The sequence below is a fragment of the Acinonyx jubatus genome, chromosome A1 (assembly GCF_027475565.1).
Source record: "Acinonyx jubatus isolate Ajub_Pintada_27869175 chromosome A1, VMU_Ajub_asm_v1.0, whole genome shotgun sequence".
Lineage (NCBI taxonomy): Eukaryota > Metazoa > Chordata > Mammalia > Carnivora > Felidae > Acinonyx > Acinonyx jubatus.
The window spans coordinates 173,216,409-173,241,285 of NC_069380.1; the positions used below are offsets into that span (position 1 = coordinate 173,216,409).

At 44.1% G+C, this 24,877-nt stretch overlaps 1 protein-coding gene across 1 annotated transcript in view; it reads right to left on the reverse strand.

The window, feature by feature from the left end:
- NSG2 (neuronal vesicle trafficking associated 2) overlaps positions 1–20,626 on the reverse strand; it is a 54,936-nt gene extending 34,310 nt beyond the window's left edge. Inside the window, exons 1-3 of the mRNA XM_027034752.2 lie at positions 20,471–20,626; positions 19,418–19,568; positions 3,166–3,249 (exon numbers count right to left, since the gene is read on the reverse strand). Of these exons, the coding sequence (XP_026890553.1) occupies positions 3,166–3,249; positions 19,418–19,546 (213 nt within the window). The 5' untranslated portion in view covers positions 19,547–19,568; positions 20,471–20,626. The remainder of the gene's footprint in view (positions 1–3,165; positions 3,250–19,417; positions 19,569–20,470) is intronic.
- Between the last annotated feature and the right edge of the window lie 4,251 nt (positions 20,627–24,877).

Genomic DNA, 24,877 nt, shown 5'->3' on the forward strand with positions numbered 1-24,877 from the left:
TTACCAGCACCACACTCTCTAAGACTAGCTGGGAACTCTCTGACTTCCGGTGCTGGTTCTCCAGCACAAAACTCCATCCTGAGTTCCAGGCCATTTACATCCAAGGGCAACCAGACCACCATCCTTGGCCATCTCCCCCAGGCACCTCTCACTCCAGGCATCCCCCCAGCCTACATCTCCCAGCTCCTGCTCCAGTGGACAGCATGCCCCTGCCCAGCCAGCCAAACGAGACACCAAGGAATGTCCCCAATAGCCCTTTGTTCTACCAGGAAAAAGTCCTATAAATCCCATCTTCAGAACAGCCCACCGGATCCCTGAGCCCTGCTGCAGCCAACAGCTCAGACCCTAGACTCTTCCTAATTGCCTTCAAAGCCTCCTCCCAGGCCCCTGAGATACAGGCCCCCTCACCCCTACAGATATACCCTCCACACCGCCCAGGGGCAGCTCTCTTTGAGAAAGCAGAGAGGCTTGTGAATGCTCACTGCTTTACGTAAACAAACGGGGCTCCCGCCCACACCCGACAGTCAGTGCTGACGAAGGACAGGTGCCCCCAAACCCAATACCTTCCTTCCTGATTCCCAGGACCAATCGAGTCAAGCTGCATGGGGAGCTTCCACAGGCCCAGACCCTGACTGAGCCCCTCCTTTTCTCTTAGTTGACCCACTTCTGTTTGAGCGGGAAGTGACCACCGTGGGCAACCTGGCTGAACAGAAAGGCCAGTCTGGCCCAGCTCTGAGCCCTGGCCCCTGCTATCTGCTGGCTAGAGGAGCAGGTCACGGTCACTGTCCTGAGCCATGGTTCCCCTTTGAGACACGGAGGGATACATAAGTCTCTCGGGGGCTTGTGGATGTTAAATAGGATTAAATGGCAACATACCAAAAGTGCTCAGAGAAGAGGAAAAAAAAATCATCCAGCACCACCCCAGATAACACGGCCACAGACGGCATATGTTGATACATTTCCTTCCACGTTTTCCCCCCCTCTGTTTACTTGTGTGTGTGTGTGTGTGTTTTCCATAGTTCCAATCCTGGAAAACACACGATTTTAATCTCTGCTTTTTTCACTGAACTTTCTCTCTGAAGTATTTGCCCAAATTATTGTGTGTCTTCATCACCATCATTTTAAAATGACTGCCAAATAAAGAATAATTCCACCAGAAGCTTGTAACACTCTATTTGGTAAAGATAAATAAATAAATAAATAAATAAATAATAAATAAATAAATAATAATTCTACTTCTTTTCTGATTACTGAAATAATGCATGCTCATACCAAATTTGGAAAGCAGGGGAAAGTCAAAAGAAGACGACAATATCTCATGGGTAATTCAGAATAAACTAACTACTCTCTCAGAAAAAGGAAACCTTGAGAAACTGCCAAAATAGCCCATCATAGGGACACGGGGCTTGTTTCCAGAATCCTGAGGAAGTTGGTGACAATGTAGCATTGCTTCAAATATTTTGATTTTATAAATAACACTGCAGTGCACATTGTGGTTCGTGAATCTGGGCATATTTCTGATGGTCTCCGCTGCGGGGGGGGGGCACAGGTCAGCTCACTCTCTGGCCCAGTGCGTCCTTATGCTCCAGGATGGCCCCGGCCTCCCCTGGAAGCTCAGTGCTCATTCTTTTAAGGTCTGCAGTTCAGGCCACGCCCATATTCACCGGGCCCACGCTGAGCCAGACAGGAAAGCTACAGCCCAAAGTAAGAGAACCCGGCCCTCAGAGGTGGGGGAGGTGGTCAGCATCCAAGGAATTCTCACCCTCCCGAGGGATGCATACAGAGGGACCGCATTCCCTCCCGGGCTCACACACCCAGCTGCGCTAACACAGATTTAGCAGGGAGATGGGGAACGGCTTGTTTACCATATACACACTCCAGTCCCAGATAACCAACCAAGAGCTGTTTTTACTTTCAAAATCCCCAGTCACGGTTGACACTAAATAGCTACGGTTTGTTGGGTACTTACCATGAACAGATCCAAGGGCTCTGCATGTCTTCTGTACTTCACCCTCCCAGCAACCCTAGTATCACCTCCATTCGACAAATGAGGTTTGCTGGCTGGGCGCGGCCCCCTGACTGGTCTAAGGTGGAGACAGGGCTCCTACCCAGTCAGACTGCTCCCATATCCATTGTCAGAACCACTGGTTCTAGTAAAATCATGGCTGATTTTGCTTCCTAGATATCTTTTAGGTCTCCCCGTGTCTCTCTCTCTGCTTGCTATCCTTGTTCAAGCCACCGTCTCTTTCTACTCGGACGATTGCAGTAGCCTAATAGTCTCCCCACGCTCCCTCGTGCCTGCTGCAGTCCATCAGCCACATAAAAGCCAGCGTGCTTTATTTAAAACCCACTTAAATCATGTCTCTCCCCTCCTTGAAGTCCTTCAGAGGCTTCCTTTATGCTTCTAGCATAAAACCCAAATTCCCGCATATAGTCTACAAGGCCTAGAACTGTCTGCCTTCTGCCCACTTCTCCTGTCTCATATCTGCCTGATCCCTACCCACTGCCGACAGTCTCGCCTCGTTGCCCTTATTCCTATTCGAGAGTTGGGACCAGCCTCAGGGCCTTTGCACAAGCTGTGCTCGTCCCAGCTACCTAAGTGACTTCTCCAGGTTATTTCCCTGAGGTCCTCCTTGCACAGCGTGCTTCATGGCTCCTTCACACAACTTATCACAGTGATATATACTTATCAGTCCTCCGAGTGAGGAGGACCAAGAAATAGAAAGTCATCCATTTGGTTTTTTTCCACTAAGAAGTCAGCTTTTCTTTCCTTTTGTCTTTTTTGCATTTTGTTGCAACCATCCACTGACTGAAATTTGAGGGTTTTGTAAAAATACATTTCCATCATATTTCCCGGGGATTGTGATGGAAAGACAGAGAGACAGGGACAGGCGGAGAAAGAGGAAAGGAGACACATGTATCAATTATCAAATTATCTGAGCATTCCAGTGCAGAAGAGAGCGTAAGTAGTGTTCGAGAGGCAGAGCTTTTGTTATTTGATTAGACTCTGTGCCCCCGGACAGTGTGGCCTCGAGAAATCCTCCAGAAAAAGCCTATGCCATTTCCCACTCTTCAGTAGCAGCTACTCTACTGGCACGAAGAAACCTGAGCTGGCGGAAGCCAGCCTTACCTTTACAGTTTGTGTCACCCCGTCAAGAAACTAACCGTAAATTCAGCGATTTTCGGCACCCGGAACTTTCCTTTGTTCTTCTGTTCAGGCTGATATTCCGTTCTTGTCTTCACAATCACCTGAAATGTTCAGCCAGTGTTAGCACAGGTGGAGACTTCAAACACTTCTCTGCTTTTCTTTTTCTCAGTAACTAGAATTTTTATACATCGCACAAAGAACAAAAAATAAAGAACTTCCCTCTCAAACACACAAGAGCATACAAAATTCAAATTATCTGTACTGCCCCATTGCAACAGAGGCAACCATAGGTGACAGTTTTGGTCATACCTTTCCAGATGTATTTATACATGTCTATATGCGTCTATGATGTATATGTGTGCTATTATGCAAACATATCTTTTTTTATGTAACAGGTTCATGCTTTGTGAATCATAACCTACTTTTATCATACAACAATATACTAACATTTTTTAATGTAGACAAATACTCAATTGTATTTTGCCTTTTGATGCAGCATAATATGTCACGGATGCGTACTCTACAATTAGTCCGATGGGTCTCTATTGTTGAACATTTAGGTGGTTTCCACAGTTTGGGTGATGTAAATAAGTTATGATGAACAACCTGAAGCTCAACCTTTCTACATACACTTCACTGCAATTTGATTTAAGGGCTTGCACCGAGAAAAGCATAAAGGTCGTTGAATCTCTTGGATCATATTTTTCTGAAGTCTGAATATTTTGCAGAGGTGGTTAATGTCTTATCAAGATACGCTGTCAACCTGCCAAGGCATTTATGGAACTGCGTCCCACTGTGTAGGCAAAGCGGAAGAAAAAAGAACCTGACAGATAATCAATAACAATGGCTGAGTGCCATAGCATCAGGAAGAACACCGAAGCTGTCCGAGACTCAGGGCCTCACCTGTAAAACATGGGCAATAGCCATAATCGTCACCCCTATTGAACAAGGTTGTTTTGAGGGTTAAATGAGATGATAATGGGTAATATTTTTGGAATTATTTATTATGTGCCAGAACTGGAACGAGCACTTCATATGCATTTATCTACATACCACTACTATTTCCATTCTTCTGACAAGGAAACTGAAGCTCAGAGATACTAAGTCACTTGCCCAAGGTCACACAGCTACAAGGAAGCTGTCTTCTAACCATGATCACTCTTACTTCTCGCCGGAGCTTAGATTAACTGAATCTTCACTGAAAACTCCCACCACGTTTTCCCGGAGACAGCAGTCAATTGTACTGACTCGAGCAAAAATTTCTCCTGTGAAGCATGTTAAGTCTGTGAGGCATGCCATTGACTAAATGTAGCTCAAAAAGGAAAAGGTGGGGAAAGGACTACTTTACTGAACATCTCCCGTGTGGATAACTTCAATATGTTAGTTAAGGAGGCTCGGGGCCCTGCCCGTCTAGCCCCTCTCTCCCTCCCCATCATCAAGAACCCATTGACAGATGCCCGTTCTCCTCTTGTATCTCACCTCTCTCCAAACAACAGAAGCAAGCCCTGGCTCCTTCAGATAGGGAAGTGGGGCAGCCAAATAAAGGTGAGGGCTACTGGGGAGATGGAGTGGATCGTTCTGTTAATTTCTTATTTTCTTTCAGCCTCCTATTCCAAAGGACAGGAAAGCAGATGCCTTTTGGCCTGCAGGTAATAAAAGCAGGACTCCTTCTTTGCAAATTGACTATATAGCAGATAGCAGGCACTGAATATTTGACGTCTGTATCTCAATTCTATCCTGTGGGGTAGATACTGGTACTGTCGGTATTGTAGGGAGGTGTAAGGGTATGAATACCCTTTGAATACTAGCTCCGCTAAGCCTTCTGTATCTTTGTTTTCTCATATATAAAATGGGGCAATGACCATAAATACCTCATTAGGTTGTTATAAGGTTTAAATGAGTTAGTAGAGGATAAGCACTCAGACCATCCATTCAATAACAAATGTTTATTTGAACACTGCCTCTGAGTGCTGACAAATTTTCTTCCCTAGATGTTTGAAGCAGATGTGGAATTGAGCTGTCCTGTACCTGTCAGCCCGTAGGTCCTCCCTACCCAGCCCATCAAGAGCAATGCAAGGACTTCTCAAGAGGAATGCTGTTCAAGCATGCTCCTCCTGACCTCCTTGTCTGGAAAAGAAAAAAAAAAAAAAGGTAGGGGGTGATAGATGAACAGAAGTTTACTGGGTGAGCAAGCCAAGGAAAGACATTTTCTGCAAAGTGAACCATGTGGCCAGAGAAAGAAAAGTGTGAAATACCACGTGGTCTACACAGTTTGCTGTTTGCTTTCATGTGAACTTCAATGGATACATGAGAGTCGGGAGCTAATGTAACTAAGGAAGCAACTGCTTAAAGCATAGCTCATATGCTAGGTGCTTCTATTATTACCTAACTCAATGTTCTGGGTATGTGCAGGTGCTTTGTGAACTTAGAGGCTATTCTACAAATGTTAATGATTCAAAATATTTTGGATATCACTAGACCAACTGTCAGGTTATAAAGTGGTGTGGAAAACGTAGATGTCTGCTCATTCTGATCCACGTTTTTAGAAATATTCACAAGCTGGGAATTATAATGCCTTTTCCCTATTTTTATGTTGTATGTACGTATATATACATACGTGTGTGTGTGTGTATTATAATGCATCTTGGTATCTATTTCTAGACATAGTGAATTTCCTGGTCATTGTGTCATGTGAACCATAGGGCTTGGGGCAATAAATGCCTTTGCCTTTTCTGGTAAGTAGTATTCTCAGATGGCCCTCTAGCTTCCTAACCCCACCGCTCCCCACCCCAGTGTATGTGTGCAGGATAGTCTCCTCCCTCAAGAGTGTGGATAGGATGATGGCCTCTGATGGCATAGTTACTCCTCTGGTGATATTCTGCTGTTATAAAACTCCATCACAGCAGACTGGAGAGAGATTCTCCTGCTGGCCTTGAAGAAGTAAGCTGACATGTTACAGGAAGGCCATGCAGCTGGAACCTGAGGGCAGATTCTAGATGCTGAAAGTGACCCAGGCAGACAGCCAGGTCATTCAAGAAGATGGGGACTTCAGTCCTACAAGTACAAGTAACTAAATTCTGCCAGCAACCTCAGGGGGTTTGGAAGGGGATCCCAAACTCCAGACAAGAAGGCAGAGTGGCAAACACCTTGACTTCAGACCGGTGGGACCCCAAGCAGAGAGCCCAGCTGACCTGTGCCTGGACTTCTGACATACAAAAACTGTGAGATAATAAAACGGTGTTGTTTTAAGCCATTTCCTTTTTGAAAATTTGTTGTCTGACACTAGAAAACTGATGTGCCTTCCCACATGGCCAAGTCCATCTCAACAATCAACCATCTCTTGGGTTGATCCCTTTGCTGCTAGATTTTTAGCCATCAGATCTCGGCCATCTACACATCACACATCAAACGTGAAGAAGCATTTGCTTCTTCAACCTTTCTTCTGCCCCACTATTTCTACAAACATCTTTTCCAAAGCTCAAAAAGCCCAAAACCATTTTCATCATTCCACATTAATTTAAAAGACCCTATGCATAGCTGACATCTTGAGAAAGATGTCTTCTGATACCTCAAGATGGGTGACAGAACCTTAAAAATATTACCGTTGGACTGAGATAATGAATAATCATTATAGGCCCTGTCATTCTAATTATCATAATAAACATTTTGTGGTTGCATCTCTGGCATCCATTTAGATCAAAAGTTTCCAGATATCCTTTTGGGAACTCACCCTTGCCCCAGTGCATGGCAGCCATGTGGTCTGGTCAGGCCGATCCCTCCCTCATGGTAGGAACGGTCCCTTAATTAGGTTAAGCCAATCAGGGCATACCATCCTATTGATCATCGACTTTGATTGGCTCAGAAATGGTCATGTTACCCAATTTGGACCAATAGTATAGGAGGCAGTATTGACTAGGGACTTGGGGAAAGAAGCCTCCTTGCTTTTTATGGGTGTTCCTCAAAGAGCATGCTCTTCCTCTGGTTGGTGTATTGAGGACTTGAGTTCTGAAACTTCTGTAGAGATTGTTGTCCCAATGAGGAGGACCCAAGATGAAGACAAAGGTAGCAAGTGAAGGAGGGCAGAGCCCAGAGGAACCTAGGGAAACGGAGATGGGCCCTGATCACATGCTGCCCTCTGGATCATACCTTGTCTGAAGTCCACTTTGGACTCTGCAGTTATAGGGATAAATATATACTCCTTGGACCTTAATCCAATGTGGGTTAGGTTTTCTGTTACTTGAGGTAAAAAGCTCTATCTGATAAAAATGTGTTCCAAGAAAAATGAACTGAAAACTGTTAGAATTTAGCAAGATGGCCAAATAAGCATCACAAAATCAATAGGGTTTTTTTTGGGGGGGCACCAGCAAAAAAAATCACCTCAGAATATAATGCGTCCACCAAGAGATACAGTAAAAATGTGCATGGCCACTTTTTTCATAATATCTCCAAACTGAAAACAATCTAAATGTCCATTAATAGGAGAATGCATAAAGTGCGGTTTATTCATAATAAAATGGAATGCCACACACGTGGGTGAATCTTAGAGACATTACATTGAACAAAAGAAATCAGACACAAGTGTTTTCTATATATTATATGATTGATTTCACGTATATCAAGTTTAAAATATATATTAAAAATTTATATATTATTTATTTATATAATTTATATATAATATTTACAATAAATACATAAATAATAATAGTATTTATAATTATATACCATATTTCTTCTTAAAGTATCTCATTTACCACTTGCAGCAATGGGAGGTGCTGAGTTTGACAGAGTGGGGGTCATAGGCCTCCTTAAAAACCGTGTCCTGCTTTTTCCCTGAACCTCTATGACTGGCTACTTATGCCCTGAATGACTTTCTTTTTTTGTTTTTAATTTTTTAAATGTTTGTTCATTTTTGACAGAGAGAGACAGAGCATGAGCAGAGAGAGAGAGGGAGACACAGAATCCGAAGCAGGCTCCAGGCTCTGGGCTGTCAGCACAGAGCCTGACGCGGGGCTCGAACTCACAAACCGTGAGATCATGACCTGAGCTGTAGCTGGATGCTTAACCGACTAAGACACCCAGGCACCCCTGCTCTGAGTGGCTTGCTAATGTAAACAGTTAGTTTGGTTTTGGAATCCCATTCCTCAAGCCACTGAGTTCAAACACAGGCCAAGGGTCACACTGGTGACCCATGCTGGTCCTCGGTCATCTCCTCTCTTTAACTAAGCTACATTTTCTCTAAAAGTAACCCAGATTACCGTGTAATATTTTACCTTGGCCCCTAAGGAAGTGTTAGCTCATTAGAACTCCATATCCACATCAAAAGCAGGTCTTTGCCCATGTACCTAGAACAAATAGGCCTCTGCTCTCTTCTTTGACCTCTCAGTCTTCTTGTTCACTCCTTCCCCCTTGAAACGCCCTTCTCTTTTGGGATCATGGCAGTATCGCTCTTGGTTTTTTTCCCATTCACTGACCAGTTCTCCTCAGCTCCCTCTTCAAGACCCTCCCCTTCTGCTTGACCTCTCAGTGTTAGAATCTCTCAGGGTGAGGTCACGGCCGTGCTTCCCTCCTACAAGTCCCCTCTGAGTATTTGCTCTCCTATTACTTCCAAGCCCATCCTTATCCTTATAACTGAATCCAGACCTCATCTAGAACTCAGCTTACCCTACTGGACATTTGCCCTTGGACCAACATGCCTAAATGTACCACGTCCACAGCAAAGCTCTTTGTGGATCCACCTGCCTCTCAACATTTCTTCCTCAAGTTCATCTCCCCCCAAACGGCAGTATTATCCAGGCTAGTGCTCATGTCAAACCAAATACAGGAATTCTCCCATGACTCCTCCCTTGCCTTCACTCCCCAAATCCATTTCAGCACCAGCTCCGGTTTCTCAAGCATTTCTCTCAAATCAATCCACCTGTCCAGTTACATTGCCACCACCCTAGTCCAGAGCATCATCATCTCTCCATGAATGGTTTCTCTGGCCAGCTTCTTGTTTCCATGTTTGCCTCCCCAAACTTAGGGAAAAGAGTTTTCTAGATCGAGGGAACAGAAGATACCACTATACATTCAGAAAACACTCAGGAGGCTGGCACATGGAGCAGCCACAATGAGCGGTTTTGAGTGGCCAGAACATAGAGCAGGTGAAGTGAGAGGGAAACAGAGCTCTGAATGCCACCAAGCATCTTGAAGATTAACTTGAAAGCAGTGAAAAGCCAAGGAAGGATTATAAACCAGAGAGTGGCTTTCCAGATGTATCATACAAATAATGGAGAAGCCTCTGGCCACAGTGAGATACACTAAAAAGATGTGGAGAACAAGAGAAATACAACCCTACAGAGTTATTGGAATCAACTGGCTATTGGGCGTGTCATGAAATTTGATGTTCTGTTCCCGTGGAGGGAAGCCAGAAACACTTCCCTTCTATAAAAGAAGATATGGCAACAGTCGCCTTTTTTTTTTTAGTACTATGAAGGGGAAAGCATAAGAAATGTGAGCCAATCATTAATTGTACCTTGGAGGAATCAGCTTACATAAGCAAAGAAAGAGAGAAGAGAAAATAAATTTGCAAAGAAAGGCTCTATTCTCTGCAGTTGAAAAAAAAAAAAGGTAAAAAAAAACCTGGAGCCCTGAGCTCCTTGATTAATAACAGAAATGGGGAGGGGGGGTGGGGAAATGGAGAGAGAAGAGGACACATTCTTTCTTACTATTTAAAGTAGGGTTTTACAAATATTTGGGAAAAAATGAACCTCCAGATTTTCAAATACCATTGTGGATTTGGGCACTGATACAAGTTTGTTTTCTTTTCATATTTTACATCAGTCCCCATTGTCCTGTCAGCGGCTGATATGAAGAACATAATTTAACATAATTGGCATTGTGAAAACGGGATAAATTATTCATCCCGAAAGGACCCCTCGTCTGGATATATTCCCCCTTCACTGGCAAGGCCAGATAATACATGGTGGTTCAGATGGCACAAAGTACAGATCATAAAAATTTAAAATACTACTTCCTGGGATTATCAATAATGAAGAGGTTCCCACATGGAGAGGCCCCAGGATTGGCAAGAACAATAAATAAAAGTGCAGAAGTGTTGACAAGGAGCAGGATTGTATTTTTATGAGCTGGACTTGCACGGGCTGAAAATAGATCGAAGCTGCACCCTGAAGCTCGTCTCTGCAGCTAAGAGAGAAGTTCAGAGCAGGGCAATGAATCTGCTGAGCACCTACTGTGTGCCGGGCACTATTGGTAGGGGCCCTAGTGATGTGTAGTTGGTTAATTCTCCTAACTTTCCTTACAACGTTCTCCCCAATCTTCATGTAACCCCTTTAAAATCGTTAGTGTTCCCATGTATTTTCAGATGAGAGAATTTAGCCTCAGAGACGTCAGCCACTTGCCTATGACCAAATGACTGGTAAGTGGCTGAACTGGTGGTTCAAACTCAAGATCCCCGTACTCTTTCCTATTGTTGACTTAAAGTGGGTACCCTCTGCCACTGCGCCAAAAGCTTTACAGCCTGTTTCTCAGGAAACCCTCTCAGTGAGTCTGAAGTAGGAGTGATTATCCCCATTCTACAGATGAGGGACCTGAGTCCTGGAGAGCAGAAATGACCTCACCGCCTCACACACGGCTACTAAAAAGCAGGGCCAGACCCTGAATGTAAGCTTTTGGCTTAGCTCCAAGTACCACCCGCTAAGAACGCCACCATTCAAGAATGATCACCTTCCGATTCTGTTTTCATGGCACCTGACACACATTAGGAGCTCCATGAATTACTGTTGAATGAATGAGTCCTATCTCTAAAGAGACAAGGTGAAGTTGATCAGATGGGGCCTGAGTACTTCGCTGGGAACCTTTTCCCAGCTCCCCCGCTCACCTCTTAACCCATACTCCGTCTTTTGGGGTTTGAGTCTCTTTCTCTGGGCCCTCAAAGCTTGGCGAGGGCTCAGAACAGAGTAAAATGTTAGTGCTCAGAGGACATTAGCGGTAGTATTGTCCAACCCCCTCTCTCACAGGGTCCGAGATGGGAGCCCAGAGTGGGGAAAGGGATTTGCTGCCCCGTCTGACACAGAAAGATTGGGTCAGAAGCAGGACTCTAGTATGGGTCTCGTCACTCCCAGTCTAGGGCTCTTTCCACAGGATCAGGTCTCCTTTCCTTGCTCAGAGGCAGAATGGAGGCTGGGCCACTTTGGCCTCAGATGCACCAGCTGTAGTCCAATAAGACTACGTGTGTCCAACTCCGTGGCAGTGCATAGCACGTGGCCAGATGACGGACCCTCCACCCAGTCCTCTGCGGGGAAAGGGGAGGCTTCCAGCTCCTGTTATGAGCAGAAACTAGCTGCCTGGGCCAGAATCCTTAGAGTAGAGGTCCGCAGGTCTGCCTCTGAGCCTGTCCTCTGTGGTCCAGAGGCCCAGCCCACTTCACCGCTCAGCACTGCTTGTGGTCTGAGGCCAGCCCTGTGCTCTCCACGATGATCTTCATTCTGGGACTCAGCTGCTGAGAATGATAAGAATAGCAACAGCAACAAGAACAATAGCCTTGCATTCGCATTTACTCCGCGCTGGACAGCCGGGTGAACGTTCGACTTACATTGGCTCATTTCGCCCTTAAAACAGTTCTCATGGGAAGAGATGATTGTCCTCATTTTTAACAGCGAGGAAACAGAGGTACGGAGTGGCTAATAAACTTGCCCAGGGTCGCACAGCAAGTAGGTGACAGACTTAGGGTTCAGATTCAAAGCACACTGCTATAATGCCTTCCGCCACATGCTGGGACACCGGTTTGCTCCTTGTGTGAGTGTGCGAGTCACTTCCATGCTCCAAGACTGTCTCACCATCTGGGAGAATGGGGGTGACTTTTTAGAAGCGGAAAATCTGGTACATGCTCATGGTAAAAAAAAAAAAAAAGAGTATGAAAAATAGAGAATGAAAGCCTTCAAACGGGCCACCTTCCAACCCCTATCCCTACTCCCTCAACATTGAATGGTGTCTTGTGAGTCTCTCCAGACCTGTTTTGTGAAATTAAGGGCAAAACATACACACAGATGTGTTTCCACATATAGGATGACTCCATACCGTGCTCCTTAAAGCTGTTTTAACGGAGCGATGTCTGTCACTCCTTCCACATCACACAAGCAAGGATGCTTCGTTCTCACAACAGCCACTTAGCCTTCCACAGCCGTGCACACAAGTTCATCCCACCCGTCCAAGCACGTGGAACATTCCAGTTGTTCACAGGCCTTTTTTTTAATACATAAGCCTTGGCGTACTTGAAAAAAATATACCCCTAAGGTCACTACCTTCCGGTAAGAAGCATACCAATCAAGTGGTATCTATAGTTTAAATTTTATAAGCGATGTCAACACACCCTCTGCAGAATACTGCACCACATTATGTAACCAACAAGAGTGTGCCGAGAAGCTCTGCTTAGCCCCGTGCTAAGAGCACCAGACGTTACCAAACGTTGTCATTTGGGGATTTTTTTCTTTTTTGCCAATCTAATAGGTAAAAAGTTATATTTTGCTTAAAATTCTATTTTTTTCGTTTTTTAATGTTTATTTTTGAGAGACAGAGCACGAGTGGGGGAGGGGCAGAGAGCCAGGGAGACAGAGAATCCCAGGCAGGCTCCAGGCTCCGAGCCGTCAGCACAGAGTCCGAGGCGGGGCTCGAACCCACGGACCGTGAGATCATGACCTGAGCCGAAGTCGGCCGCTTAACCGACGGAGCCACCCAGGCGCCCCTAAAATTATATTTTTAAATTGTAATTTTAAATATGCTTAGTGGTCATTTTATATCTATTTGATGGAATTGCCTGGTCAGAGCCTTTGCCCCAATTCGGGGCGATTTATAAACTGTTTCTTGAGAGTGTCTGAAGAATAGAATAAGGGGGCTCTGTGAATCTCAAATCTGCAGAGACGTGCACTTCTGCTGCTCCCTAAGGAAAGGCTGACGGTTCTGTGATCCTGTGTTGCAGAGAGAAGAATCCTCTGATAAAGCCACAAGAGAGGCCAAGAAAGCACACAGGACTCAGGGACAGGAGAGGCATTTTCTTTGGCCACATTCGTGCAGGTCCACCCTGTTGGGCCCCCCTGTACCCTCACCTTGAAAACCCCATCCTTCTCAGCATCTTTTATTTTTATAGTCATCGTCCAAAAATGTGAACTTCAGGAAACACAGTCAGGATGTCCAGTGAAAGGTAGGAAGCTATACCAGTAAAGCACCATCTGTGTGCCATTAGACCGTTTTCATGCTTTTTCCCCACAATAGCCCTGTTAGGTAGGTATTATGCTCATTTTACTGTAGGACACACACACACACACACACACACACACACACACACACACACACAGCCCAGAGATGCTAAGCAACTTGCCTAAAGCCACACAGTAAGTAAATAGCTTAGCTGAGACCCAAACCCAGGCCTCTGGGGCTACAAAGCACCTGTGGTTTACCACGCAAAATACAAAGTGTACCAAACATCAATACTGGATCTCCAAAAGTCTGCATTCCTTTCCTCCCACAAGCAGGTGAGCCAGCCTCGTCCAGGACATATAAAGACTACTGATTACTAAATCAGTAGAAAGGAAAGGAACGTTTGCCCACAGCCTGGTTGCTAGCTTGCCAAATACATGATTCATCTGGGGCTTTGCCAAGGTGGAGTTGTGTTCATTTGTGGCTCGCTTTCTGCAGACCTGCTGCCCATTCGTTGGCATCTCTTAGCACACCTGTGTGCAGGTCTTGGTGCATTGATCCTTTGGGTGTCCTAGGACAGCATTTCACCTCTCTGAGTCTGTTTTTGCATCTGTAAAATGGCCATAATGCTTGCAACCTCACAGATGGGTTGTGGGGACATCCGAGTTACCGTGGTCACTTAGATACACCAAAGGCAGCAGGGCCCTAAAGGCATGTCCTACAATATGGTATCTGCAGACGGATGTTCCAGCCTCTAGAAAGCTTGTGCTCATGGGCTGCAGAAGCCACACAACTGCTTGGATTCAAGTCTATTCCTACATCTGTCAAGTGGAGAAACTAAAGACCAGCTTTAGGCTATGCAAGGGACAGGGGACCTTACTCAGCCAGCATTTCCCACTGCCCGTTGCATGCCAGGCTGCACGATGAGGCAGAACCAGGGCCCTCAGGCCCTAGTGGGCAAATACCCTCAGTGCCAACCAGACACCAAGTCAACCTAAGTCCGTCCCCCTCCCCATTCCCACTGCCACTGCCCTAGTGCGTGCCACCACCACCTCCCTCATGAACATGGCAGTGGTCTTCTAGCTGACTTCCTACCTTCCACTCACTTCCCTTCTTCCACCACTCATGGGAGAGGCATGGTGCAGGAAACCCAGTCACCTCTGTCTTGGGAAAACTACTCTGGTTTTGTAAGAGGGATCCATGAGAAGGGACAAGGAAGAGGAGACCAGGAGACCCAGCATGGGTCCCTCGTCCTTAGGGTGGCCCACAGCAGCCAGAGGAATCTTCCTCAAATAGAAACCTGATCCTATTATTCTCCTACTTTAAACCCCTTCAGAAAATACACTGAGCCCCCCATGAACTTGGGCCCACCTCACCTCATCTCTCAAATCTCTCTCCCTCACTCAGAATGCCCAGCCAACCTGGCCTCCTGCCTATTCCTCCAACTCCCTCAGTGCCTATCCACATGCATGACCCTCTGCCTCTACTCCCCTTACCACCCATCCCCCAGGTGTCAAGCAGGGACCTTCCCCAGGAGGACCTCCCTTGACCAGCCTGCATCACAATCAGGTCTCTTGCGCCTTATCCTTTCTCACATCACAGCCCCATATTCCTTCCTTAGAGCCTTTCCTGCAGCTTGCGTCCCTGTACAGCTGTTTGTATGATGGCTTGCTTGAAGTCTGCCCCATTGGACTGGAAACTCCGTGAAAGCAATGGTCCCGCCTGACTTTTCATGGCTGGCTATGCGTAGCTTAGCACAGTGCCTGGCACATGGAAGGCGCCCAAGAAGATGTGCTGGACGAGGGAGTGACTGAGTGAGCGAATACCTTCCATGTTGATAAGTAAAACCATAGCTATAAGTATGGGTGGCTAGGCAAGGTGCCCAGAAGAGCTGCCATCTGAGCTGGGTTTAGGAAGATGAGTTCTGGCTTATTAGGCAAAGGGGTGAGAAGGGCATTCTGGGCAGAAAGAATGGCCTGTGCCAGGAGGAGGAAGCAGGAACCACTCTGGAGAGTGTGGAAAACTCGAGGGTAGTGTTTCTCAACCCTGCCACTGTTGACATTTGGGGGGTGCATCGTATGCACTGTAGGATACTTAGCAGCAGTCTTGGCCTCCACCCACTAGATGCCAATAGTGACCCCCACCTACAGTTTTCACAACCAAAAATGTCTCCAGACATTGCCAAATGTCCCACTGAGAGGAAAATCACCCTCCACTGCTCTAGGTAGGTCTGACCTGCTGGTGTTCAAAGTACAAAGTAGGAGGGGTGGCAATGGAAGCCAGTGGGCAGAGAAGGATTTGCCAAGGCCAGGATTTGAGGACTGTAGACTGTGCAGATGACTGAAAAGGGTTTCCGTGGGAGAAGGGCCCGGTCCCATCTCCAGGGAGGCTCCCTCAGGTGCAGTGTGGAGGTGGGATGCTGGCCCATCTCCCCTCCTGAGGCAGGCACCAATCCCTCCAGTATTGGGCAGAGAGGGAGCACTGGAGGCTGGGATGTTCTCTCTGGAGGATGGTGCCCAGGCCTCACCTGCTGATCCAGGGAGCACAAGGAGGAGCAGGGCCACAGATGAGAGTTTGAGGAAGCATTCTTGGGGGTGGGAGGCTTCTTGTTATTGAGGGCAGCACAGTGCAGAGGGAAAAATCGGGGTTTCAGGTGCACTGGGATTCCAACCCCAGCTCTCCCACTCTGTCTTTGAGGCTTGGGCAAGTCACTCTATTGACCTGAACCTCAGTTTCCCCATCAGTGAAATGGGTGCACTATCCACCCCCCAACAGAGCCATTGGGAAGATTAACTGAAATAATGGATGTGAATGCCTTGTGAGGCCCATTCCCAGCCCAGAGACAGGGCTTCAGACATGCTCATTTCTCCAGTTAGCCTCCGAAAGGTTTCCCCCTGAAACTCCGTCTTCATACTAAAGCACATTTAGTGAACAAACCTAAAGACGATTGTCACTATCACACACCAAGCACACTCTGCATTTCACATTTTCAAAAAAAAAAAAAAACAACAACAACATTATTCAACATGAGGGTTAAATATACTTCCTTCTGATGTGCCCATTTTCGAACACTCACCATCTGACTGGACCCTAACCAAAGAACTAAAAACTGCCATCAGGACTCACTTCACCTTCCCTACAGTCCTGTGACTTGAGCCCCGATACCCGTATCCCCACTTTACAATGAAGAGGCTGAGGGAGCTTAAGAAACTTGCTGCAAGACATCAGCCAGGGCAAAATAGTAAAAGGTGGGGCAGGGCCGGGCTTCAGCATCTCCGCTGCCAGCTCAGCACGTGGAAGACCCCAAGTGCAATTTCACTTCTAACGCATCCGTTGTCACATCGGGGGGGGGGATGTGTTTACTCCTGCGAATATTATAAAATCAAAGCGCTAGCATGGAAAACCGCTACGATAATTTCCTGCTCAGAGAAGAGAAGACAGAGGTCTAAGGAAGGAGAAAAAAGTCACATGAGTCACATTGTTAGATTGGCAACTGAGCTCAAGCCAAAGCCCAAGTCGGTGGACTCTCAGGCCAGCTGGCTCCTTGTTTCTGCTGAAGTGGAAGCTTCTGGAACAACACTGCTTGGGTTCTGGGTTCTCTAGACATTGCCAGGATGCTCCCTTAACTATGTGCTTTGGGAAGTTACCTTACCACTCCATGCTTGAATTTTGTCATCTTCAAAAATTAGATTAAAGTAACAATTCCCTTATTCGGTCCTATGAAGTATTGAAAGGGTGAAAGAAAAGTGTGTGTGTGTGTGTGTGTGTGTGTGTGTGTGTGTGTGTGTTTACATACAGCTTAGAACAGAACCTAGTATTTAGGAAGCACTTGAAAATGATTATTATTATTCTTGTATAGTTACTTTTAGGCCAGCTACTTTACATATGAGGCCATATCTAACTTTGTTCTGACAATTGTGAGGTAGGGATGATCCTCCTCACTTCACAAAGGAGGAAATTGAGGTGCCTGGTAGGAAAACTTTGTCATGAATGTCTGTGACGAGCCCCTGTTAGGATGTGTCCCTCTAGGGATTTGCATCTTCCAGAATGCATTGCTTTCCCTTTCCATGCATTCAGGTCCCCAATGTATTTGTCTTTCAGGCTTTGGGACAGCCTTTTGGTACATCTGGATTGGACACTCAATGGTTATTATGCCTTTTCCTCTCTAAACCAGAGAAGAAAGCCCCTGAAAGTGAGAGGATGGAATGGTGTTGGAGTGAAGGGAGACAGAGGCCATGGTATCTCTGGATGATTTGCAGGTGTTTATAGGCATTGGGGGAGGGTTGACCTCACCACAATCCGTTTTCCTTGCACACCTTTAAGGGACATACAGGTCTTCCAGGCTATAGCTGTTGGCAGAAGGGTAAAGATTCTTCCCGAAGCCTCACAAAACCTTAAGAAAATATCTCCTTTTCCCTCTCCAATTTCCATTATATCTGGGTTCAGATTCCAGCATTGCTGCTTACTCCTGTCTGTGAGGTTGCATAACTAACCAAATTTCTCTGAGCCTTCGCCTTTTCACCTATAAATTTGTGTGCATAATCCCTGACTCCCATGGGGAGATGTGCACCTACCACAGTGATGCTCAACTTTGGCTGCACACAGGAGTCACTTGGGGAGATTTCATTAATACTGATGCCTGGGTCTCACGCCCAGAGCTTCTGATATAATTGTTCTGGTATGTAGCCCAGGTATCAGGATTTTCAAAGCCCCCCCCCCGACCCAGATGATTCTAATATGCAGTCAAAAACTGAGAACCTCTGCTATACTTGTAGCAGATACCTAGCTAATACTGTTCTTTCACATTTCTTTCGTGTTAAGCGCCTGTTCACATTTTATTTTTAAAAGCCTTATCAGTCTCTCATGATGGCTCAAGGATCCTTTATCTCTGCCACCCCCATGTACATTCTCAGATTGACAACCTCTGCACTTTCAAAACAGATGACTCAACCCCCAGCCAATCAGCCAGGCCCTCTATCTAGCTTTGGCTCCTCTTCTGTTCATTGGCTAGAGCCAATTGGTTAAGACACACAATGCCCTCCTGGAGATGCCAATGAGAAAATCAAACAGATGGAATGATCCATTGTTTGCTCTTCAGCCAGGGAACTATATCATTTACCTCCAAATCTAACTCTCACAGTGTGCAAAAGCTCACATTGCAAAACCCCAAGTTCTCTCAACTGGATCTTAAACAATAATGTTTCTCCCACCTCTGTCCACGGAATGACTTTTGTATCAGTGCCCACCTTTGTACAAATGCCCACCTCCATTCTTCATGGACTACTCCCATGTCAGGAGATGTGCCATCAGCCAGTCATTCATTTCCAGCCACGCCTCCCCCAAAGATGCTCTACTCTAGTCATGCTATTTCTCCAAAGCTCTCCATGCTTTGCCTATGTCTTAAATGTCTTTTCCTCCTGTAGTCTATCTGGAAGATTTTTACTCACCTTTACAAGCCAAATTCAAATGTTCTCCTCTGCAGTTTACCTAATCTGTCCTTCCAGCCCCCTTCCTCCCCAACAGAATTTAATTGTTTCCGCCCCTGTGCTCTCACAACCTGTGAAATTCTCAGGTATAGCATTTACCCTGATGCATTATATTAAGTATTTTACTAGATGGGGATTTTGTAATTTGTCTTTTCGTAACCAACTTGTAGCGCAGGGATAGGGCCTCAGCAGGTGCAAACTAAATGCTTGTTGGACTGCATCCAATTCTCTGTCCTCAAATCTATACCAGTGAATTTTTGAAACACCTCCCCCAAATAATCAAGACAATTTTCTCTGTCACCATCTACAAGCTTATTAGCACTCATCTGCTACGATAAAACTTTAAAAAAGAAAGATTAATTTTCTTGCCCATGTATGTATATGTGAACAAAAAATGAGTAAACACTTACCATAAACCTGAAATAACATGAGAAATGTCATGTCTCTGAAAGGAATAACTACCTTTTACAAGAAAGGGGACATATTTGGCTGAGGGAATGAAAGGTTTGGAGAGGTGGGATTTTTTTGCTGCTTTATTTCCTGAGGTGGGGGAAGCATGAGGGACCGATGGAGAGAGGAGTATCTGCTTTACCTTTTCCGGAGCAGGCAGCTGTAAGTGGTTAACCTCCAAGGGAGTGATGAGAGGGACGGTCTGGAAGCCATCCTCAACCGAAGGCGGCTTGGTTCCCTTCTCACTGGGGTTACTGTTCAGCTTCACCATCCTTACACCTTTCTTCCCAGACCTAAGGCAAGCAGTGGGGTTCTAGTTACAGTAGGAGGTGAGGCAGGGAAAAAGAGGGCTGACGACAGAGAAAAAGCGCTGTCCTCAACAGCTCCACTCGGCTTTCAATATAGAGATCTGTCATCTATCTATCTTTTGCTAGATTTCCTGACATGATTCTCATTATCCAGTAAAACTTCTTTAATCATCAAAATATGCCACCCACCCATGGGGTTCAACAGCCTTAAAATTCGGGAAACTCAAGGAAAATCCCAGACTTACACAAACAATATACAAGCTTTAAAAAAAAAAATCCAAGACACTAGAGCTAATACAGTCATATAATCTCAGTGAAAAGCTTATTTGTACTGCAAAATTAAATCCCATTATTCTGGGTCACTCTGCAGTATGATAAATTTCACCTTACCACCACACCTTACCACCTTGCTATTTTATTATGTTGGCTTTGCTTCAGCAATCTCCCTAAAATACAATAAGTACATTCAATGTCTCTATGTATACTGCACCCTTTCACATGATATGTAGGTTGTACAGGAGGTATAATTTCCTAAAACAAAAAAGGACTGGCTTGAACCTGATCTCTTATTCAGCCATGGAATGCCTCCATTTCCTCAATAGCGAAGGGCCATTTTTTTTTTTTTTTGCTTCCATGGAAAGTTAGCAACCCCCACATTGCAAGATTGCCAACTAAATAAACAAATCGCATATATTTCTCTCAAGCTCCTTTGGAAGTCAAACGGTACTCCCACCCCAACCCTAGAAGCCCAGACAACTGAATTTCTCTTGTCAATCCTGATGATGGAACATTATTAGACAAAATAGGGTTGTTGTGGAGGTGAAAGGGATGGTAAAGGGTCGGAGGATATTGAGCAGTGGTTATAGCAAAAACAAATGCCTACTTACTGTGATGCACTCTTGGGGGGTCAGAGGAGATTCAAGCCAATTTGAAGAGGAGGAGGACGGCCAGGAGTCCTCCCTCCTCAGCCCGAGCTCGTGGTGCTGAAAGGACAGCGCCTTGCCTGTGTCTGGATTGGGAGTTTCTGAGAGCGAGGCGCGAGCGAGAGGGGAAGAGCTCCTGGCAGCTGCCTGCCTGCTCCCTCACTCGCGCCCCCTCCCACCGGGGAACGGGCTCCCACACCATCTGTCATCTGGCACCACCTGCTGTTTCTCATGCATGGCCACAACCAGGGCATGGGACAAAATGGTTTCAAGAAGTGGGAGGGATTCTGGCTATAATAATAGTAGTAATAATAATAATAACCATATAACAAGCAATCCTTGAGTCTTTAGAAAAACGAAAGGAGACATATTCATTAGGAGGAGGGACCACCTTTTAAAATCTTCCAGAGCAATATTCTGAAAACCCAAATGGTACAGGACCTACACTATGCTCTGACCTGGGGTAAGGAGTGAAGGGGAACTAATATTTATTGGGTATTTCCCATGCAGTGGGCACTTTTCCAGTCTCTTTCAGACTATTTCCCTCATTTGCAAAACATGATGGGGTTAGTATGAGGTGTGAATGTGATAACAACAGGAAGGGAGCTCAGAGCAGGTAACATGGTGAGCACTGCATGGGAGAAGCTACTATACTCACAATGCCACTATAAACACACAGGTCAGCTAAGGTCGCATAGCTGGTATAGTACCAGGAACTGAAAGTTGAGCCCTGATCCATGGCCACAGATGTTTGTATGCAGTCCACACATATACTTTCCAGGTTGGTGTCTGGAATCAGGGAAGGCAAAGTCCTAGACTTCAAGGTCTCTAAAGTTCTGACTGTGAGGATCTTGGACATTTGGATTCACTCCCCGCCTCCATTTCTTTATCTTGGATGTGGGAATAATAATTCCTCCCTTGCAGAGTGGTTGTGAATAAGACAAGATTGTGCTCAAGGAAACCCTTTAATATAACTCTATTAGTCTATAGACTATAGACTATTACTGTAATAGTCTATAGACTATTATTCTCCTATTGAGTTCTGAAAAATATGTTTGACAGTTGAAAACAAAAATATGACATCTTTATGAGGTTTTCCATATGTACAGATGTAATATATAGGATAAATGCAACATAAAGAGGGGAGGATAAAGGGACCACTATGGTGGTAACGTTTCTATACTCTAAGTGGTAAAGTATTGATCCCCACTAAACAGTGAAGTTAACTATGTCTATTTTAATCCCCAGCGTTACCAAAAATATACAAAGATAAGGTCAAAACTGCAATAAGGAAATTTAAATGGAATACTAAAAAATTCAACTAACCCCAAAAAAGGCAGGAAAGAAAAAAAGAGGAACAACAACAACAAAAACAAAGAAAACAAGAAACAAATAATGAAATAATAGTCTTAAATCCAAACTTAGCATTGTCATCCAGAGTTGACAGTTTAGAGTTTAATCTTGGTGTTGTATATTCTATGGATTTGGACAAATGTGTAATGACATGTATCTGCCATCAAACTATCATACAGAATAGTTTCACTGCCCTAAAAATTCTCTGTGCTACACCTATTTATCCCTCCCTCTCCCCTAATGCTTGGCAACCACTGATCTTTTTACTGTCTCCGTGATTTTGCCTTTCCAGAATGTCATATACTTGGAATCAATAAGTTGACCACTTAGATTGGTCCTTTCACATCATGAAATGCATTTATGTGTCTTCCATGTCTTTTCATGGCTAGATAGATCATCTTTTTTTTCTTCTTTTTTTTTTTTTTCTTTTTTTTTGGCACTGCGTAAGATTCCACTGTCTGGGTGTACCACAGTTTATCCATTCACCTACTAAAGGACATCATGGTTGCCTCCGCATTTTAGCAATTATGAATGTGGCTGCTCTACACGCTTCTGTGTGGGCATAAGTTTTCAACTCCTTTAGGTAAAAACCAACAAGTGCAATTCCTGGATCATATGATAAGAGTACGTTTAGTTTGGTAAGCAACTGCCAAACTAACTTCCAAAGTGTCTGTACCATTGTGCATTCCCGGGAGGAATGAATGAGAGTTTTCCTATTGTTCAGTTTTTTTTCTTTGCTTTCTAATTGTTGAGTTTTCTTTTCTTATTTCTTACTGTTGTTATTCTTATTCTATTGTCATTCTTACTCTATTGTTATTCTTATTGTTTATATTTCTTATTGTTGTTTTCTTACTGTTGAGTTTTGAGAATTCCTGTATATATTGGATAACAGTTCCTTATCAAATATGTCTTTTGCAAATATTTTCTCCCAGTCTGTGGCCTATCTTTTCATTCTCTTGACAGTATCTTCTGCAAAGCAGAATTTTTTAGTTTTGCTGATGTCCATCTTATCAATTATTTCTTCCATGGTTCATGCCTTTGGTGTTGTATTTAAGACATTACCACCAAACCCAAGGTCATCTAGATTTTCTCCTATGCTAACTTCCAGAGATTTTATAGTTTTGCGTTTTACGTCTGTGATCCATTTTGAGTTCATCTTTGGGAAGTGTGTAAGGTCTTCATCTAGATTAATTATTTTGCATATGGACATCCAGTTGTTCCAGCACCATTATCAAAGATCAGTTGACTATATTTATTTAGGCTTACTTCTGGGCTCTCTATTTTGTTTTATTGGTCTATTTGCCTATTCTTTCTCCAGTAAAACACTGTTTAGATTACTGTAGATTTATAGTAAGTCTTGAAGTCATATAGTGTCAGTCTTCCAACTTTGTTCTTCTTTTTCAATATTGTATTGGCTATTCTGGATCTTTTGCCTCTCCACACAAACTTAAGAGTTAGTTCATTGATATCCAGAAAATAACTTGCTAGGATTTTGATTGAGATTGCATTGAATCTATAGATGAATAGAAAATCTGGCATCTTGGGAAAAACTGAGACATTTATAATATTGAGTCTTTGTATCCATAAACATGGAATATCTCTCCATTTATTTAGATCTCCTTTGATTTCATTCATTATATATTTATTTTTCTCATACATTCCATATATTTTGTTAGTTTATACCCAAGCATTTCCTTTTTTGGTGATACTCTAAATGATATTGTGGGTTTCTTTAAAAATGTTTATTTTGAGAGAGAGAGAGAAAGAAAGGGAGAGAGAGAGCACAAGTGGGGAAGGGGCAGAGACAGAGAATCTCGACTAGGCTTCATGCTGTCAGCACAGAGCCTGATGAGGGGCTCGATCTCATGAACCGTGAGATCATGACCTGAGCCAAAACCAAGAGGTGGATGCTAAATCAACTGAGCCACCCAGGCACCCTGGTATTGTGTTTTTAATTTCAAATTCTACTTGTTAATTGGTGGTGTATAGGAAAACAATTGAGTTTTGTATACTAACCTTGTATCCTGCAACTTTGCTATAACTGCTTATTAGATCTAGGAGTTTTGTTGCTGATTCTCTCAGGTTTTCTACGGAGACTATCAAGTCATCTATAAATAAATACAGTTTTATTTCTTCCTTCCCAATCTGTATACCTTTTATTGCCTTTCATGCCTTATTGCATTTTATAGGACTTATAGTATGATGTTGAAAACACAGTAATAAGACATCCTTGCCTTGTTCTTGGTCTTAGTGGGCAGTTTTCTAACATTAGGTATGATATTACCTGTAGGTTTTTGTGATGATGTTCTTTATGAAGTTAAGAAGTTCCCTCCCCTCTAAAAGTTTTTATCATAAATGAATGATGGATTTTGTCAAATGCTTTTTCTGCATCTATTGAAATGAACATGCAATTTTTCCTCTTTAGCCTGTTGATTTCCAAATGTTGAACCAGTTTTGCATACCTGGGATAAAAGGTTGTGTGTATAATTGGTTGTGTGTATAATTATTTTTATACATTATTGGATTCAATCTGCTAATAATTTGTTGAGGATTTTTACATCTATGTTCATGAAAGATATTCATCTGTAGTTTTCTTCTTTTGGAAACTGTTTGTCTGATTTTGGTATTAGGGCAATGTTGGACTCGCAGAATAAGTTAGGAAGTATTCTCTCTGTTCCTATCTTCTGGAAAAGATTGCAGTTAATTGGTATAATTTCTTCCTTTACTGTTTGGTAGAAACCACCATTGAATCCATCTGGGCCTGGTGCTTTCTGTTTTGAAAGGGATGGGCTACATGGGCAATGGGCATTAAGGAAGGCACTTGTTGGGATGAGCCCTGGGTGTAATATGTAAGTGATGAATCACTGAATTCTGCTCCTGAAATCAATACTACAGTATATGTTAACTAACTTGAATTTAAATTAAAAAAAAAAAGGTTATTATTGATTCTATGTCTTTAAGAGATATAGATCACTTAGACTATTTCTTCTCGTGTGAATTTTGGTAGAGTGTGTCTTT